This window comes from Chiloscyllium punctatum, chromosome 3 (assembly GCF_047496795.1).
Source record: "Chiloscyllium punctatum isolate Juve2018m chromosome 3, sChiPun1.3, whole genome shotgun sequence".
NCBI classification, from domain to species: Eukaryota; Metazoa; Chordata; class Chondrichthyes; order Orectolobiformes; family Hemiscylliidae; genus Chiloscyllium; species Chiloscyllium punctatum.
In genome coordinates this window covers 62,766,704-62,786,349 of record NC_092741.1, presented here as the reverse complement: position 1 = coordinate 62,786,349, position 19,646 = coordinate 62,766,704, and the positions used below count along the sequence as shown (strand labels likewise).

General features: G+C 41.4%; 1 protein-coding gene across 2 annotated transcripts in view; it reads right to left on the bottom strand.

Annotated features, from left to right (window-relative positions):
* Positions 1-617: 617 nt before the first annotated feature.
* LOC140459793 (uncharacterized) overlaps positions 618-19,646 on the bottom strand; it is a 70,686-nt gene continuing 51,657 nt past the window's right edge. For both annotated transcript variants that reach the window (XM_072554318.1, XM_072554324.1), the window contains exons 11-15: positions 19,273-19,401; positions 11,492-11,606; positions 4,996-5,130; positions 3,984-4,109; positions 618-3,000 (exon numbers count right to left, since the gene is read on the bottom strand). In XM_072554318.1, coding sequence (XP_072410419.1) covers positions 2,876-3,000; positions 3,984-4,109; positions 4,996-5,130; positions 11,492-11,606; positions 19,273-19,401 — 630 coding nt within the window. In that variant the 3' untranslated portion in view covers positions 618-2,875. The remainder of the gene's footprint in view (positions 3,001-3,983; positions 4,110-4,995; positions 5,131-11,491; positions 11,607-19,272; positions 19,402-19,646) is intronic.

The following is a 19,646-nucleotide window of genomic DNA, read 5'->3' as shown; positions in this document are numbered from 1 at the left end:
AAATATCAGTCAGGGAATTAACCCTGGTTCAATGGAGAGTACAGGAGGGCATGCCAGGAGCAATGCCAGACACACCTAACAATGAGGTGTCAACCTGGTGAAGCTACGAAATAGGATTACTTCTACGTCAAACAGCAAGTGAAAGACAGAGCTAACCAACATTCAGATCTAAACTCTGCAGTCCTGCCACATCCAGTCACGAGTGGTGGTGGACAATTAAAGAACTTACTGGAGGAGGAGGCTCCACAAATATCCCCATACTCATTGGTGGAGGAGCCCAACACATAGTGCAAGACTAAGCATAAGTATTCGCAGTAATCTTCAGCCAGAAGTGCTGAGTGGATGATCCATCCAGGTCTCCTCCACTGCTCCCCAGCGTCACAGACACCAGTTTTCAGCCAACTTGATTCACTTCATGTGTTACCAAGAAAGAATTGGAAGCATTGGATACTCCAAAAGCTATAGAGCCTGACAATATTCTTACAATTGTTGGTAGAGGTAGGATAGTGCTGAGAAATGGTGCCATGGTGAGGCAAGGGGCTTGAGGCTGGGTGATCACTTTGTCCTGATGTTGGTCTCTGTGTTAGGGTGGGTAAGCATTTAAGAGGGACACAGTATTGTTAAACTTAACTTTATTTATTTATTTTTCCACCTATTTCTGTGCTTTAAGATGGTGACAGCAAGTGGCAACATTATACACACTTTTTACAGTATTTGTAACAATTACACATTACAAGCACTAAATCAATAAGGCTTGTGTTCCAGAACGTGCCACTTCCCTGGCCAAACTCTTCTATTATAGTCACAACACAGACATCTACCCGACAATGTGGAAAATTGCCCAGGTATGTCTTCTGTACAAAAAAGCATGGCAAATCCAACTACTGTTAAATACTGCCTCAGTCTCTTCTCAATCATCAGTAAGTGATGGAACTTTAGTCAACAGTGCTATCAAGCCGCAAATGCTCAGTATTAACCTACCCAGTTTGGATTCCACCAGGGTTACTCAGCTCCTGACCTCATTAAAGCCTTGGTACAAACATGGACAAAAGATCTTGAATTCTTGAGGTGAGGTGAGAGTGATAAAGGCTGCATTCGACTGACTGGCAGCAATGAGCCCTCACAAAACTGGAATCAACAGGAATTTAGGGGGCAACCTCTTTCATATTCATAGTAGAAGTCATACCTGGCTCATTAGAAGCTGGCTGTGGTTGTTGGAGGTCAGTCATCTCAGCTCCAGGACATTGCTGCAAGAGATCTTCAGGGTAGTGTCCTAGGCCTAACTATCTTCAGCTGCTTCATCAACGACCTTCCCTCCATCATAAGGGCAGTAGTGGGGATGTTCAACATCATTCTCAACTCCTCAGATATTGAAATAGTCCATGTTCAAATACAGCAAGAGCTGGACAATATCCAGGCTTGGGCCCACAAGTGGCAAGTAACACTTGCACGACACCAATGCCAGGCAATGACCATCTCCAATGAGAGACAATCTAACCACTGCCCATTGACATTCAATGGTGTTACCATCACTGACTTTCCCACTATCAACATCCTTGGGGTGGCCATTGATTAGAAACTCACCTGGACTTGCCACATAAATACAGTAGCTCTAAGGGCTGGTTACAGGCTAGCAAATTCAGCAATGAGTAACTCACCTCCTGAGTCCCCAAAGCCTGTCCATTTACCAGGCACAAGTCAGAAGTGTGATGGAATACTCCTCACTTGCTTGGATAAGTGCAGCTCCAATGACACTGACACCATCCAGGACAATGCAGCCTACTTAATTGGCACCACACCCACAAATAACCACTCCATGTACTACAAATAACCAGTGTCTCTAATTTGCAAGGTGCACTAAAAAAATCCACCAAAGATGCTTAGCACCTTCCAAACTCATGACCACTTCCATCTAGAAGGACAAGAGCAGCAAACACATGGCAATACCACCACCTACACCACCTTCCCCTTCAAACCACTCACCCACCTTGAAAATATATCATTGTTCTTTCACTGTCATTGGGTCACAATCCTGGAATTCCCTCCCTAAAGGCATTGTGGTGCCACCTATAGCACAGAGACTGTAGCGATTCTAGAAGGCAGCTCACCACCATCACTTTCTCATGGGCAACTAGGGATAGCCGATCAATGCTGGCCAGTCAATGATATGCACGGACTACAAATGGATTTTTAAAAACTTGGGTGAAAGAGTTTCTATAACCCAACTTGAAATGGAACAACAGCACAAACACCACAATCTGCAATGAGCACAAGTAACATGGACTGATAACAGCAAGGATACTAAAAGTTCTTCTCTGCCTCTCTCAATCTTAGAAACAAGTATAGTTGTAAAAAAAAACCACTTGAAGAAACCAGTGTTCACTGAGAGGTCAGGGTTATCTGCCACTTTGGCACTCATGAGGGAAACAGAACAACAGCTGCATAAAAGTGACTCCGGTATCATGCTCACAATGGAACTGGAACTGGAACTGCCTTTACTTTCCTGGCTGAATCCACCAGCCCACTCCCTCAAAAACTTTATTCTCCAGGTTTGTGTGTATGCACTTGATGTTACATTTTCTTATTTTTCTTGTGTTTGAGGGAGAGTAAAACTATTCGTTTTCACTCAAGAAAATCTTGGAATTGCCTTTCCTTCATTTTTGATCTGGGGTTCACAAAGTTTAATTGAAGCATAATAGTGACTTGCTGAAAAAAGAAACAAAAAATATTTGTGGCTACTGACAGAGAGGGGTTAAAGAAAGGGCACATCACCCCTCTCCTGGTCATGACAAATGTACTTTGCTTTTCTTGTGTTCTTTTAGTCTTGACCACCCTGATACACAGTTCTTAGGTGTCATCATCAGTTATCTTGCATTTAATTTTCCACTTTCTGGTATAAAACAGCTTGAAGTAGGTCTTGTATTTCTGTTGTTTGCTGAGAAACATTGTTGAGTTGCTCTATCAACTGCCTCTCACTGAACACTGCTGCAAAATGAGAATCTGAAACAAAAAGACAATGTTCCAGTTACCAAAGGGTATTTCAAGGTAACACGTAGAGTTGATTGAGCAAACGATGTGATTTTACAGGGGTGACCAGTCAGAAAAGGCAAGTCCGCCGGGTGAGACAGAGGGGGGAGTCATGTCTGCAAGGGAGCAGGCAGCTTACCAGGAGAGATGAGAATGGGCTGCTAGAAAGGGGAAGGGAGGGAAACAAGTGCCTGCTCTGGAAGGAGGGTGGAAGAAGCCAGCAGCTGCAAAGGGGTCTGGATAACTGATTGCCTGAATAACTCTAAATTGAAATGGGATTAGAGTATACAGAACGACAGTCAGTCATCCAAACAGTCAGTCAGTCTGTATACTCTAATCCCATTTCAATTTTTCATCTAAATACTTATTAAATGCTGCAATGGATCCTGCCTCTATCACTGTCTAAGGTAGTGAGTTCCAGATACCCACCTCTCTCTGGATGATCTGATTTGAAAAATGAGAAGTCCTGAGGGAAATTAATTTGATGGATGCTGAAAGGCTCTTTCCCTTGTGGAAGAGATTAGAACAAGGGGACACAATGTAATATTAAAGGTCTCTCCACTTTAGGTGAAATTTACTCAGAGTTGTGAGTGTGTGGAATTCTTTTTACCAAAAAGCAGCAGAGGCAGAATTGTTTAAAGCAAGGGCAAGAGAGGCAAAAGGTATTGGGGGAGTAAGCAGCAAAGTGGAACTGAGGTCCCAATCACAATCTTATTAAATGGCATAGCAGGATCAAGGGTCAAAGGGCTTACAGCTACACCTCATTTCAATGTTCAGATGTGAGCAGATTACCTACACTCAGTCACATCTGAATGAATGGAAAATGATCATTCTTCAGCATAATGAATAAATAAACCAGGGAATTTGCAAATACTTTGGAAAACTGAAAAAAATTCTCTCAGAAACGAGAAAAAAGATTCACTACAGAAATTAACTTGAAGGTATTTTTTGTTTACCTTTTCTGAGATTCCGTATAGTTAAAAGGCCCAGATGTTGAAATCTAATTTCCTGGTGTTTGAGAAAACGTAAGATGTAACCAACAATCTCCCTGATGTGTGGTCTCAACATCAGGGTAAACATTTCTGTAATGGAGACAATCACATTACTGCCTGACCTCTGTTCTATATGTAATTATTTGCTACTAAAGTGTTTTACATGCTGCAAACATTAAATTATACGTATTATTTAGATTTTGTTCAGCTGAGAAAAATCCATTCAGTTATTAAAACTTCATTTCTGGATGAAAAGCTGTGAACGTTATAAACTTGTTGAAAGACACATGTTTCTTTCCCCTTGAATGAACTGGTATGAAAATTTGGGTTACGTACATTTGGAATTGCAATTGTCAAGACCAGGAAAATACAAGGTTTTCAACTCCAAAGTCCTTCACTGATACACCATCTGAAAAAACCCTGACGTAATTATGTTTTGCTGCTTTCTAACCGGGTATGGTCTGCTCAGAACAGTATACTTTTTGATTATGACTGCTTCAAACTTGTTCAGCATTCTACTTGCTGTACTGATTGGTTTCCATCATCATTGCAAAACATTACATAACTCTACATAATTCTAACAAAACAACTCTACATAACACAGAGAAAGAAGAATAATTATGGTTTCCTGCTTTGCAAAGGATTATTTTTCTTTTTGGAAGAGAAAGTTATTTTCAGTCAAGTGTGTCATTTTGGCGTTTGGATCACACAGGAGAATTTGGAGTCAAACCACGGCTCAGCTTGCACGTGTACTCAATCTCAAAACCTTGCTCAGAAAATGATGAAGTAATGTGCCCGTTTCTCTAATGAAATAGTATTATGTTATTAGCTTGATACCTAAAGGACATACCCAATTACATTTTCTTCTCAAAACAAATATATGTCTTCTACAAAAAAAAAAGAACTTTCATAAAAAGTGAGAAGGTGAGTTCATACACAAGTTTAGCAAAGTGTAAGTCTATATTTCACATTTTACCATCTTGTCCAAGTTGGCTGATTATGTAAGCAGCCTGGAAGGAAAGGTCGATATTTCCAGACTGACTTGAGAGCATCAACAGGTGAGCTGCTATATTTGCATCTGATTCTTGTAATACATGTGTTCTTATTATTTCTAGAAAAAAATAGAAATTTATTTAACAAGGTCAGTAACTGCTCTACGTAGCCAACAAAGTGACAGGCATAGCTGGGACCCATATGTGTGCCCATGGCTACCCCTTTGGTCTGGAGGAAGTGGGAGGATTCAAAGGAGAAATCGTACAGCAGTTGATCTTCCGTAATTACACCGGCACCACTCCCCACCTCTTCCTCCGCTACATTGATGACTGCATTGGCTCCACCTCGTGCTCCCGCGAGGAGGTTGAGCAATTCATCAACTTCACCAACACATTCCACCCTGACCTTAAATTTACCTGGATCATCTCTGACATCTCCCTCCCCTTCCTGGATCTCTCCATCTCCATTAATGATGACCGACTTGACACTGACATTTATTACAAACCCACCGACTCCCACAGCTACCTGGATTACACCTCTTCCCACCCTACCTCTTGCAAAAATGCCATCCCGTATTCCCAATTCCTCCACCTCCGCCGGATCTGCTCCCAGGAGGACCAGTTCCACCACAGAACACACCAGATGGCCTCCTTCTTTAGAGACGGCAATTTCCCTTCCCACGTGGTTAAAGATGCCCTCCAATGCATCTCGTCTACATCTCGCACCTCCGCCCTCAGACCCCACCCCTCCAACCATAACAAGGACAGAACACCCCTGGTGCTCACCTTCCACCCTACCAACCTTCACATAAACCAAATCATCCACCGACATTTCTGCCACCGCCAAACAGACCCCACCACCAGGGATATATTTCTCTCCCCATCCCTTTCCGCCTTCCGCAAAGACTGTTCCCTCCGTGACTACCTGGTCAGGTCCACGCCCCCAAACAACTCACCCTCCAATCCTGGCACTTTCCCTTGCCACCGCAGGAACTGTAAAACCTGCGCCCACACCTCCTCCCTCACCTCTATCCAAGGACCTAAAGGAGCCTTCCACATCCATCAAAGTTTTACTTGCACATCCACTAATATCATTTATTGTATCCGTTGCTCCCGATGTGGTCTCCTCTACATTGGGGAGACTGGGCGCCTCCTAGCAGAGCGCTTTAGGGAACATCTCTGGGACACCCACACCAATCAACCACACCGCCCCGTGGCCCAACATTTCAACTCCCCCTCCTACTCCACTGAGGACATGGAAGCCCTGGGCCTCCTTCACCGCCGCTCCCTCACCACCAGACGCCTGGAGGAAGAACGCCTCATCTTCCGCCTCGGAACACTTCAACCCCAGGGCATCAATGTGGACTTCAACAGTTTCCTCATTTCCCCTTCCCCCACCTCACCCTGTAAAGTACTAAACTTCCAGCTCAGCACTGTCCCCATGAATTGTCCGGATTTGTCCTACCTGCCTATCTCCTTTTCCACCTATCCACTCCACCCTCTCCTCCCTGACCTATCACCTTCATCCCCTCCCCCACTCCCCATTGTACTCGATGTTACTTTCTCCCCACCCCCACCCTCCTCTAGCTTATCTCTCCACGCTTCAGGCTCACTGACTTTATTCCTGATGAAGGGCTTTTGCCCAAAACGTCGATTTCGAAGCTACTTGGATGCTGCCTGAACTGCTGTGCGCTTCCAGCACCACTAATCCAGAATCTGGTTTCCAGCATCTGCAGTCATTGCTTTTACCTACAAGAGTTGGGAGGCCATGTTGCGGCTGTACACGACATTGGTTAGACCACTGTTGGAATATTGCTTGCAATTCTGGTCTCGTTCCTATTGGAAAGATGTTGTGATTCTTGAAAGGGTTCAGAAGAGATTTACAAGGATGTTGCCAGGGTTGGAGGATTTGAGCTATAGGGAGAGGCTGAACAGGCTGGGGCTGTTTTCCCTGGAGCGTCAGAGGCTGAGGGGTGACCTTATAGAGGTTTATAAAATTATGAAGGATATAGATAGGATAAGTGGACAAAGTCTTTTCCCTGGGTGGGGGAGTCCAGAACTGGAGGGCATAGGTTTCGGGTGAGAGGGGAAAGATATAAAAGAGACCTAAGGGGCAATGTTTTCACAGAGGGTGTTACGTGTATGGAGGAAGCTAGTACAATTGTGACATTTAAAAGGCATCTGGATGGGTATATGAAAGGAAGGGTTTGAAGGGATATGGGCCAGGTGCTGGCAGGTGGGACTAGATTGGGTTGGGATATCTGGTCAGCATGGATGGGTTGGACCGAAGAGTCTGTTTCCATGCTGTACATCAATCTGACTCTATGACTGTAACTCTACCTTGAAAGGGCAGCTCCTAATTTTAAAGCAGTGCCTGCTAGTTCTGGACTCAGCCACAACAGGAAGCAGCTTTTTCATGTTCACCTTGTACGGACCATTCAGGATCTTATACATTCAATCAAGGCACTCCCTCTCTCATAAACTCCAGTGAAACAAGTCTAGCTAATCCAAACTATCTTCGTAAGACAGGCCATTCATTCAAGATATCAAATCTAACCAATCTCCCCTAAACTGCCTCCAATGAATTTACTTCCCTTCTTGAGAAGAAAACTATACACAGTAATCAGGTTGTGGTCTCACCAATGCACTGTATAACTGAAGTATAACAACTTTACTGTTACGTTTAATACAACTCATTGTAAAGGACGGCACTCATAGAAAAGGGTGGCATTCCATTAGCCTTCTTGACTACATGCTGCACCTGCATATTAACCTCTGCATCATCCATCTACCAGAACCACTAAATACATCTCAATGCAGCTCAAATGCATCTCAAATACATCTCAAATGGATCTCAATTCTGCAACCATTTAAGTCATACTCTGCTTTTCTATTTTTCTTGTTAAGTTAACAATTTCATATTTTCCCACATTATACTCCAGCTGCTAGATTTTTGCCAACTCACTCAACCTCTCTACATCCATCTGTAACTTTGTCTTCTCCACAGCATAATTTCCTACCGGTTTTGGTGTCAGCTATGAATTTAGCTAACATGCTTCACTCCCCTCATCAAAGTCATCAATGTAAAATGTGAAAGGTCGAGGTTCCAGCACAGACCCCTGCAGGATTGCACCTCCACATCCTGCCAGCCAGCCAGCCAGCCAATCTTCTATCTGTGCTAATATTCTACTCCCTACATCATGTGCTTTATAGTCTGCAATAACTTTGATGTGGCACCGTATAAAATGACTTTTTCAAATAAAAGTCTTGTGTATCTCTAGACTTCCTCTTATCCAAGAGCATGCTACTTCTTCAAATAACTGCAATCAATTGGTTAAATGTGATATCCCTTTGATGAAACCATGCTGACTCTTCTCCATTAGCTTGAGTTTTTCCAAATTCACAGCTATAATCCTGTTCATGATTGGGAACGTGTCAGAATCAATGAAAGATGGCAAGCTAACTGACCTATAGTCTCCTGTTTCCTGCCTCCTTCCTTGAATAAAGGAATTATATTTGCTACTTTCCAACCCGATCTTTGCTGAATGTACAGAACTTGAAAAAATTAACACCAAAGCAATAACTACCTCATGAGCAACCTCTTTTAAAACCCTACAATCAAGTCCATCAGAACCTCGAGACTTATCTGTCAGTTTGCTTAGTACCACTTCTTACAGAAGTGTAACTTTTCTAAGTTTTTCTCTCCACTCCTGCTTTTACAGCTATTACATTTTTTATATCCTCTAAAACGAATATAGAAGCAAAGTACTTGTTCTTTTCATCCACTATGACCTTATTATCTACTATTAATTCCCCATTCTCATCTTCTACAGGATCAACTTTCAATACTTATTCTGTTCCTTTTTAGATACCGAGAAACTCATATACAGACATTTCATTATGGAGTCATACTGTATGGAAACAGTCCCTTCAGTCCAACTCATCCATGTCAACCAGGTTTACCAAACTAAACCATTTGCCTGTGTTTGGCCCACATCTCTAAATCTTTTCTATTCATGTACCTGTCCAAAGGTCTTGTAAATGTTGCAACTAAACCTGCATCTCCCACTTTCTCTGGCAGTTCATTCCATATGCACACCACCTTGTGAAAAAGTTGCCCCTCAGGTCCCTTTTAAATCTTTCCCCTCTCCCCTCAAACCTACGTGCTCTAATTTTGAACTCCCCTACCGCCGGGAAAAGACCTTTGCAATTCAACCTTTACATTCCTACCTGTCTTTCTCTTACACTTCCATTTTTTATTTCCTGATTAACCTTTTAATTATTTTTTACTATTTTTTGTGTTCTGTCCAACCATCTGACATGTCACTTACTTTTACATAGTTCCATGTTTTTCTCCTTAAGTTTATTGCACAGATGGTGCGTCCTCCCTTTAGAATATTTCTTTATAGTAGGAATGTATTTGTTTTGGGTTTGCTGAAATATATGCTTAAAATATTTGCCGCTCTGTATCTCTGTTGATTTATCTCCTAGCCTAGTACTTTGCTGCACCATCTCCAGTTTCTGAATGTCCTTCTAAATGTAGTAACCACAATAGTACATAATACTTTTGTACAAACTCAGAATCATTTGTTGTTTTGTTCAGTTTCTTGTTTCTACACCAGAAACCACCTCTCCTATATTGAATTGTACAGTACAAATACTGTTTAAAATTCTTCCCTAATTCATTATAAAAGATTATAAAATTATAAAACCTTAAATATGTTTAGTGTTTTTGGTGGACATTGGCTACACACTAAAACACAGCTTCCCAACCATGGGTCATAACCTCTCATGGGTTATCTGATGAAATACTGGAGTTGCAGCTCCTATCCTGGTAATGGCAGGGCCAGAATGGGACAGGACCCAAGACACTGGAAGTAGAGATGCTCAACATCGTACTGCGTATTCGCTCAATGGAGATCCTGCCTCCATTTTGGCAATTCCCAGTTTTACCAACAGAACGTTAGTTATAAATGAAGTGCAGAGATGATGGGCTGAATAGCCTCTTTCTGTGCTGCATCTTTTCTATTAGAAGGAGCAGAGTGTGAAACACAAACAGGAAACTTGAACTTAGCAGGCCCACTTGAAATTAGTGCTTAGTTTAAATCAAAGCCATTTTCACTGATCCAAGGACCTTAACCTGCAGTGTGGAGAACAACAATTTATTGGATTAGACATAAATGGTCTTGAAGTGGCCTGTTTAAGTGTCAAGATCTGAAGCAATTTAACTCCCTAGTCCCTTAAAAATAGAAACAAAGACAATTGCAGCTTGACGTTACAGTAGAAGACAAAGTTGCTCGGGTGCATTGATTGATAGGTCATTACTGGTCATTTCCACAAGTCTTGTAATGAATGCTTGGCTGAGCTCTAAAAGTCCCCAAAGCCACATCAATGGGTTACTTCATGTTGATAGTTTTAGGAGGTTAGTACGTAACGAATGGTTTTTGACGTGGTTACTGATTAGAATTATTTTTAAAGACAGAATAATTGCTTAGAAGAATTTAAAGTTTTGAAAATTCTTCATGAATGAAAGTCTTTTTTGCAATCAAGTAGATATAGATGAGAACTTTCTTAGGGTATTAGAGTTTTTACATTCCACATGAATTCTGTGAGTAGTTATGGAAGTGACAGTGAGAGAAGCACGGTGAATACTAGAGGAATCACAGAATCCCTACAATGTGGAAAGAAGTCATTTGGTCCATTGGGTCTGCACCAACCCTCCAAAGTATCCCCTACCTGTGCTGACCATGGCTAATCCAACTAGCCTGCAAATCCCTGGACACTATAATTTAGCAGGGCTAAGCCACCTAACCTGTACATCTTTGGACTGTGGGGGGAAACCAGAGCACCTAGAGGAAACCCATGCAATCACATGGAGAACATGCAAGCTCCACACAGACAGTCCCCCAAGGGTGGAATCAAATCTGGGTCCCTGAGACAGCAGTGCTAACCACTGAGCCACCATGCCGACCTGACCTTTACAAAGAAAAACAAAAAGAACTGTGGATGTTGTAAATCAGAAACAAAACAGAAGTTGCTGGAAAAGCTCAGCAGGTCTGGCAACATCTGTGAACAGAAATCAAAGTTAATGTTTTGGATCCGGTGATCCTTCATCAGAACCCGGACCTGCAACGTTAACTCTGATTTCTCTTCACAGATGTTGCCAGACCTGCTGAGCTTTTCCAGCAACTTCTATTTTTGTTTCTATCTTTTATAAACCTTGGCTGAATTCCTAAAGAACTGAAATTGGGCCTGATAAACAGCCCATCTCTGCACCATCCCACCTCCTTGGTTGTCTTAGGAAGGTATGACCCAATTTCATCTCACTGCCACTTCCCTGAAATGCTGAGTGAGGGCCTTTTGAAATCTGGCATACATTTCCTGCCTCAGATCCCCAGAATCAGAAAGAAAGTGAAAGTATTGTTGACTATCACCTACTCGTTATATCATTGTAGAGTAGTAATGAATGAATATCGTTACCATTATTTGTGAGCTGAGCAATGCAAGCTGTGACGTACAGCAAAGATTCATCATGAATTGTGAGGAGCCCAAAGACTTGAAGCAGGACCACAACACATCGACTGTCAATAATATCCTGAAATGCAAATCAAAATGAGTTTCTAATGAAGCAAAATCCAAAAGCCGCAATGAAAGCTTGTTTTGACCTTTTAATTTAAGCTGTTTATGAGCATTTCACAGGTTTTTCTTGAAATTAGGAAGTTAAACAGACAACCGTTCACAGAGAAAAGGAGTCAGAGGATACCTTTGCAATCCTCAGTAATCCTGGTATCAGAAGAAAAGGGTTCCACACCCAAATGCAAAGAGGGTGGTTTGTGATCTGCTGTGTAATTGTGACAAAGTACATTCAGGTTTGTGCTCCTCTAACAGTGGAACAACATTGGACAATCAATAGACCAATAGTCATGGAGAAAAATGATTTATTTCTAAGGATAAGGATGTTATAAGGAAAAGTGTGGCAACAGCAGAAGTACCATGACTTGTGAAGGGATTTGTGGATATGGTTTTGAGGGAGCGAAGGAAGAGCTTCTACCCCCATCCGTCCGAGTAAATGGTAAGATTGAGGGAGCATAGGGAGATATGGCTAGTTGAATGAAACATGGTCAAGGGAAGTAAGAAGAATAGAATATTAGAATACAGAATGGTTAAAGCACAAAAGGTAGGATATTGTGTTCATTTTATACCCCTACAAGAGCAACTCAGCCAGTTCCACATTATCTTCTGCATTTTTTTTGTTAAGATGCTTATTCAATTCCCTTTTGAAAACTCCAGTTGAGTTTACATCAACCAAGCTTGGGTAATGACTTTACATCTTAACTAATCCCTGGCATTAAAAAAAATCCTCAAATCATCATTGGCAACTTTGCTCATTATCTTAAATGTGTGCCGTTTGATACTCCTCCCCTCTGTCAAAGGGAACAGTCTCTCTCAACCAACTCTCCCTACCTTTCATGATTTTGAACAATCTTTATAAAATCTCTCAAATCTAGTTTCATCATCAGGTTTCAGTAACTAATTTATGCAAGTTCAGACCCTGAATTCTGGAACCATTCATGTACATCATTTCTGCACCCTCTCTAAAAACTTCACATCTTCTTAAACGATGGTTCCTAGAATTGGAGACAATACTCCAGTTGAAGCAGAAACAAAATGTATAAAAGATCATTCTAACTTGTTTGCTTTTGTATTCTATTCCCCTATTTACGTGGCCACAGTCTTATTTGCTTACTCTTCGGAGGGTTGGTGTGGACTCGTTGGGCCAAATGGCCTGTTTCCACACTGTAGGGATTCTATAATTCTCAAACTTTATGTCAATATACACTTCCAGGTCCCTCTGTTTCTCACAGACTCATAGACATTTACAGTACAAAAGAAAGCCATTCAGCCCAATTTCCCCTCCTGCTGACAAAGATCTGACTGCACTAATCTCATTTTCCTTGAATTGTTTTCCCAGCTGCATGAAAGTTGGTGCAGCAATCAGTGTGCGCGGAAACTTGGAACAGCCGCCAGGGGTAGGGGCTACGCTAACACAAATGAAGTAATACAAATTAAATGCCACAAGACTTTCTCACTGAACCACCCTGTCAGGCATGAATTCCAGGCTTCCATCATCCTCTGAATTCTTTCCGCTTCTTGTTTCGAATTGTACCCTTTATTACTTTGCCTCGCTGCCATGATGTATCAATTCACACTTCTCAGAGTTAAATTTCATTCACCATGAATCCACACATTCCACTAGCTGGGCTTTGTTCATGAGTGAATGAACATTCTGCAGTGACAGAGAGAGAGAAACCTGCACAAATAAAACTGATTGTATGTGGCAAAGTACATAAATAGATAAGTTTATGTGGAGGGTTAAAAGGGAGAAGACAGAAGAACAGCATGGTCACAAATGGATGTTGAGGCATACTGCATCATCACTGACAGGGAAATTCACTCACTGCGAAAGCTCTAAGACAGGTCTTTTCAGTACAGAAATCCCATTTGACAAATATGGTAACTAAAGTTTTTTTTAGAAGAGAAATGAGAGATAGAGGAGAAATGAGAGAAAGAGGAGAAATGAGAGAAAGAGGAGGGTGAGATGAACAAGAAGACGTCAGAAAAGTAGGAGAAATGGTCAAAGTGCAGCTGAGTGATGAAAACCGTATACTTATGATGGCTTTGATGAAACAAGTGGTGAAACTTTTAGAAACACTTATGTAAAGGGCTTTGAAAGAGCCATATTTCTATAAGTTCCAGGCTGCTAATACAATAATCCATAAAGAAGTTATAAATAGCAGGGGTCTTATTCACGACTGAGCAAATATTCTGCAAAGTAAATAAAACTGAAAATCAATGGTTCATATCTGTTATGTTCAGCACTTGTTTCATCAAAGCCATCACAAGTATGCTTATCACTAAACTGCATCTTGACCATTTCTCTTACTTTTCTGATGCCTTCTTGTTCATATCTGCTATGTTCAGTAATTCTAGCCCTGATTTTCACTTTATCAATATTCTGCAAGTTTTTTTTACATTAATTCACTGTTATATTAATGCAGGTTGGGCTGATATTTACTGCCTATTTCTAATGGACACCAATGCCATGTGCTAGCCAGGGTAGAAATAAAAGAATAGGCAGGATGAACACGTGGCTTGAGGGATGGTGTAGGAGGGAGGAGTTCAGATCTGTGGGACATTGGGACCGGTTCTGGGGAAGGTGAGACTATTACAAATTGGATGGTCTACACCTGAACCAGACTGGAACTAATGTCCTTGGTGGACTTTTTGCTACTGTTGTTGGGAGGTTTTAAACTAATCTGGCAGGGGGTTGGGAACCAGAAGAGAAGACTACTAGACAGTGAGGTGGAACTGGAGACTGTAAGGATCACAAAGTTAACATTACCAAGGGGAAGAGTAGGCAGAGAGTAGATTAACACAAAAGAACTGGCAGCCTGAAGTGCATATAATTTAATGCAAGGAGTATAGTGGGTAAGGCAGATGAACTTAGGGCCTGGATTGGTGCCTGGGAGTATGACGTTATTGCAATCAAGGGTGCAGTTACATGGTTGGGGCTATATTACAGGCCTCCCAATAGTGAGCATGAGGTAGAAGAACCAATAGGTGAACAGATTATGGAAAGAGGTAGAGGCAACAGGCTGGTCGTGATGGGAGATTTTAATTTTCCCAACATTGACTGGGATACACTTAGTGTCAGAAGTCTGGATGGGACAGAATTTGTAAGGAGCATCCAGGAAAGTTTTCTACAGCAGTATGTCAATGGTCCAACTTTGGAAGGGGCCATATTGGACCTGGTATTAGGGAATGAGCCAGAACAGGTGATAGAAGCTGCAGTGGGGGATTTCTTTGAGAATAGTGACCACAATTCTGTAAGTTTAGAATACTCGTAGACAAAGATGCGAGTGGTCCTCAGGAATGATTATCAAACTGGGCCAAGGCTAATTATATCAAAATTAGGCAGGAGCTGGGAAATGTGGATTGGACACAGCTATTTGAAGGAAAGTTCACATTTGATATGTGGGAAGCTTTCAAAGATAGGTTGAAAATAGTGCAGGATAGGTAGGTCCCTCTGAAAACAAGTGATAGGAAAGGCAAGATTCGTGAACCATGGATGACAGGAGAAATCGTGCGACTAGCCAAGAGGAAAAGTGAAGCATACATAAAGATCCATGCAACTCAGAACACAGCGGGCCTTGGATGAATATCGGGAGAGTGAGACCAATCTTAAATGAGAATTCAAGCGGGCTAGAAGGGGTCATGAAGTGGGTTGGGGGAGCAGAATTAGGGAGAATCCCAGACCTTTTATTCTTATATAAGAAGCCAGTGGGTAACCAGAGAAAGGGTTTGTCCACTAAAGGATAAGGAAGGAAGGTTGTGTGTTGAACCTGAGAAAATAGGTGAGATTCTCAATTACTTTGCATCTGTGTTCACTGAGGAGAGGGACATGATGAATGCTGAGATTACAGATAGAAGTTGGTTTACTCTGGATCACGTTGACATAAGGAGGGAAGATGTATTGGGTAGGCCAAAGGATATTAAGGTGGACAAATCCCTAGGACCGGATGCGATCTATTCCAGGTTGCTGAGGGAGGCGAGAGAGGAAGTAACTGGGACCCTGACAGATACCTTCGCAGCATCCTTAAACACTGGTAAGGTGCCAGAGAACTGGAGGGTTGCTCATGTTGTCCCCCTGTACAAGAAGGGTAGAAGGGATATTCCAGGTAACTACAGACCAGTGAGCCTGACGTCAGTAGTGGGAAAGTTGCTGGAGAAGGTACTGACGGATAGAACCTATTTATATTTGGAAGCGAATAGGCTTATCAGTAATAGGCAACATGGTTTTGTGGGCAAAATCGTGCCAACGTAATAGGGTTCTTTGTGGAACTGACCAAGTTGATAGATGAAGGAAGGGCTGTAGATGTCATATACATGGACTTTAAGTAAGGCGTTTGAAAAGGTTCCCCATGGTAAACTAATGGAGAAGGTGAAGTCACATGGTGTGCAGGGTGTTCTGGCTAAGTGGGTAAAGAACTGGTAGAGTAACAGGAGACAGAGAGTGATAGTTGAAGGGAGTTTCTTGAAATGGAGAAAGGTGACCAGTGGTGTTCCACAGGGATCAGTGTTGGGGCCACTGTTGTTTGTGATATATATAAATGATCTGGAAGAGAACACTGTTGGTCTGATCAGTAAGTGTGCAGATGACATGAAGACTGGTGGAGTAGCAGAAAGCCCAGGGGAATATAGATAGACTGGAGAGTTGGGCAGAGAAGTGGCAGACGGAGTTCAATCCAGGCAAATGTGAGGTGATGCATTTTGGGAAGTCTAATTCTAGAGCGAACTATACTGTAAACGAAAGAGCCTTGGAAAAAGTTGATGAGCAGAGAGGTCTAGGAGTTCAGGTCCATTGTACCCTGAAGATGGCTGCACAAGTGGACAGAGTGGTCAAGAAGGCATATGGTCTGCTTACCTTCATCAGACGGGGTATTGAGTATAAGAGCTGGCAGGTCATGTTAAAATTGTACAAGACATTGGTTCAGCCGCACTTAGAATACTGTGTACGGTTCTGGTCGGCACATTACCAAAAGGATGTCGACGCTGGTGCAGAGAAGGTTTATGAGGATGTTGCCTGGTATAGAGGATGCTAGTTATGAAGAGAGGTTGAGTAGGTTAGGTTCGTTTTCATTAGATAAAAAAAGGAGATTGAGGCAGGACCTGATTGAGGTCTACAAAATCATGAAGGGTAAAAACAGGGTAGATAGAGATTAGCTTTTTTCCCCAGGATGAGGGATTCAATAACGAGAGGTCACACGTTCAAGGTGAGAGGTGAAAAGTTTAAGGGGGATATATGCGGCAAGTATTTTACACAGAGGGTGGCAGGTGCCTGGAACACGTTGCCAGCAGAGGTAGTAGAGGCAGCATGGAAGATTCACTTAATGTGCGTCTGGACAGAGGCAGGAGTAGGTGGGGAGCAGAGGGATACAGATCCTTAGGAATTGGACAACAGGTTTAGACAAAAGATCAGCTCAGGCTTGGAGGGCTGAAAGGCCTGTTCCAGGGCTGTAAATTTTCTTCGTTCTTTGTTCTAGTTGCCGAGAGGGCAGTTAGAAGTCAACCACATTACTCTGGGTGTGGAGTTACAGGTAAGCCACCAGTTACTTTCCCTAAAAGATATTAGTGAACCAATTCCACCTTCAGCCATGGCAGGATCTGAACCTGTGTCCCAGAACCATACTTGAGTGTCTGGATTAATAGTCTAGCAACAAAACCACTTGGCCATCCCCTCCCTTAGACATGATGAGCAATAACGTTTTTTCGAATTGAAGTGAATGAAGTATTTCAGTGTTACAATATACTTTACGTTTTAAGTATATTACTGCCACATAGTAAAAAGTCAATTTGCCTATATTGTACTCACTTTTTACAGTCCTCTATTGTCAGTACATCCATAAACAAAATCAGAAATTGCTAGAGGTCTGGCAGCATCGGTAGAGAACAAGCAGAGTTCACGTTTTGGGACCATTGACCCTTCTTCAGATTTAACTCTGCTTTCTAACCACAGATGCTGCCAGACCTGAGTTTTTCCAGCAATTTCTGTTTTTGCTTTAGCGTCTGCAGTTCTTTGGGGGTTTTTTTGATCCGTATGGCTTTTGTCACTTGGGTTTTTAAAAAAAAATTTCAGAAAAATGCTGGTTTAATCAAAATAATGAATAAAATCTGCCAGATTTTGGGGTCAGTAGCTGACTTCGAAGAAAGTTATCTATTAATTCTAGCAATCACGATGACAGTGGCTCCTATTTTCCTGATGATTATTTAAATATGGCACCAAGTCATGGGGATTTCCAGCAGCAATGCAGGATGAACAACCAATCACATTAAAGTATTAAACAAACCAGAAAATTTACACCAGTCATTTTACTTTTAAGCTAAAACTTCAGAAAACTGTATAACTGATTCGTACTTAGATCAGTTTAGATCCTAAGATAAACTTTAGGAAGAAATGTGTGGCATGTTTTTATTATAATGGATAAATGTGACATGCTCCAATTTTAAAATTAGTGTTTCAAGGCTAATGAGAATGTTTATTAATAATCGTTCAGTTAATATGCATTGAAAACACAGGTATGCCTCATTCAACAAGGTGTAACGTTTTCAGGATTCTTATAGACTGTGGTGCACTAACAGAGCACCCTCTGCAGAAAAGCACAATCAGTGGCAGCAACCTCCATGTTATTCTATGTATGTGTGGACTCCTAAAATTCATGCCAGTTTCAATGAATTAATGAAGACAAACCATTGGCAGCTTCCTTATCAATTCCACTGCCAACTCTGGGTGATCATTTTCCATTCCTTTTCTAAGCTCATTGCCTCCTTCCCAAAATCTGGAGCACTGCAAATTCATGATGTACAATGAAAATAATGAATTAGCATAATTTGGTCTCAATGGCTCACTTGGTATTTTTCCAAAACCTAAAAACAATTAAGTGTTCGACATGCCACATATGCTCTATGTTACATTCCTCCTATACCATGTGGCTGTACAAAGTTTATTTGAAAAGCAGACTTCTTGAATATCGGCCAATGCTATTCCTGGAAGGTAAGATGGCCATAGTCTGCACTTTACTTCTCACACCAGGTCTCCTTCAAAACCCTGTGACTTTACTTGACACTTTTTTTTGACAGCAGGACAGATAATCCTGCTATGACACCATTTGCTGATGCTCAAATATCGTTTGTAACTGATCTTCAATTTGTTAAAATAGACATTTCAGAGAAAATAAAATGTAAACTAATCAATCCTGGACTTCCAGTTGTTTACAATACATAGGGATCAGAATTGGAGATACAGGCTGTTTTGCTATAACATATGTTTCGATAACGCAAGTTCATTGCAACGCAAGTGATTAATTTGGGATGCTGTTTCTAAAGCGCAATTTTTCTATAATGCGGGGTTGCACAAGAACACAACCATTGCATTATACAAGAACTATCTGGATGTCATATTGCCCTGTAATAGTAATTCTCCAAGCTGTGCACTATTGGAGTGTGGCACCCTGATGGTATCACAGTGACTCCTGAATTTAACCACAAATGGGAACTTAAATGTACAGTCTATTACTTAACATCAAAGAATCGTCACTGAAAATGTACATGTTGTGAACAGAAGCTTTCAAATTGTCATGACATTGAAATGTTAGGGGTATTCTCGAGTGAGTGTGTTTTCCATTTTAAATGCAATAACTTACCTGTTGAGTCTTACTTGTTGCTAGTTTTTGGATTATGTTTCCAACATAATTACTGACTCTTGGACTGGTTCTGTAAATTAAGAGTAACTTCCCCAAAATTTTCAAGATATTCTCAGACACAATAGCAGCCTGTAAAGAAAATAAAATCTTAACCAAATAAACCACAATGATAACATGATAAAAATACAGATTAACTTAAGGTTTACAGTAAGAAACATAAATAGAATTGTGAAATATTTTCAAAAAATATTTAAATAATAATTCAAAATCCTAAAAGAAATATTGCCGTTACAATGTGGCATTTCCCAAACACTTCTCAAAACACTCCCATCCAAGAAACTCAGCTGCTGATCAGATGTTAGAGAATGATGTTC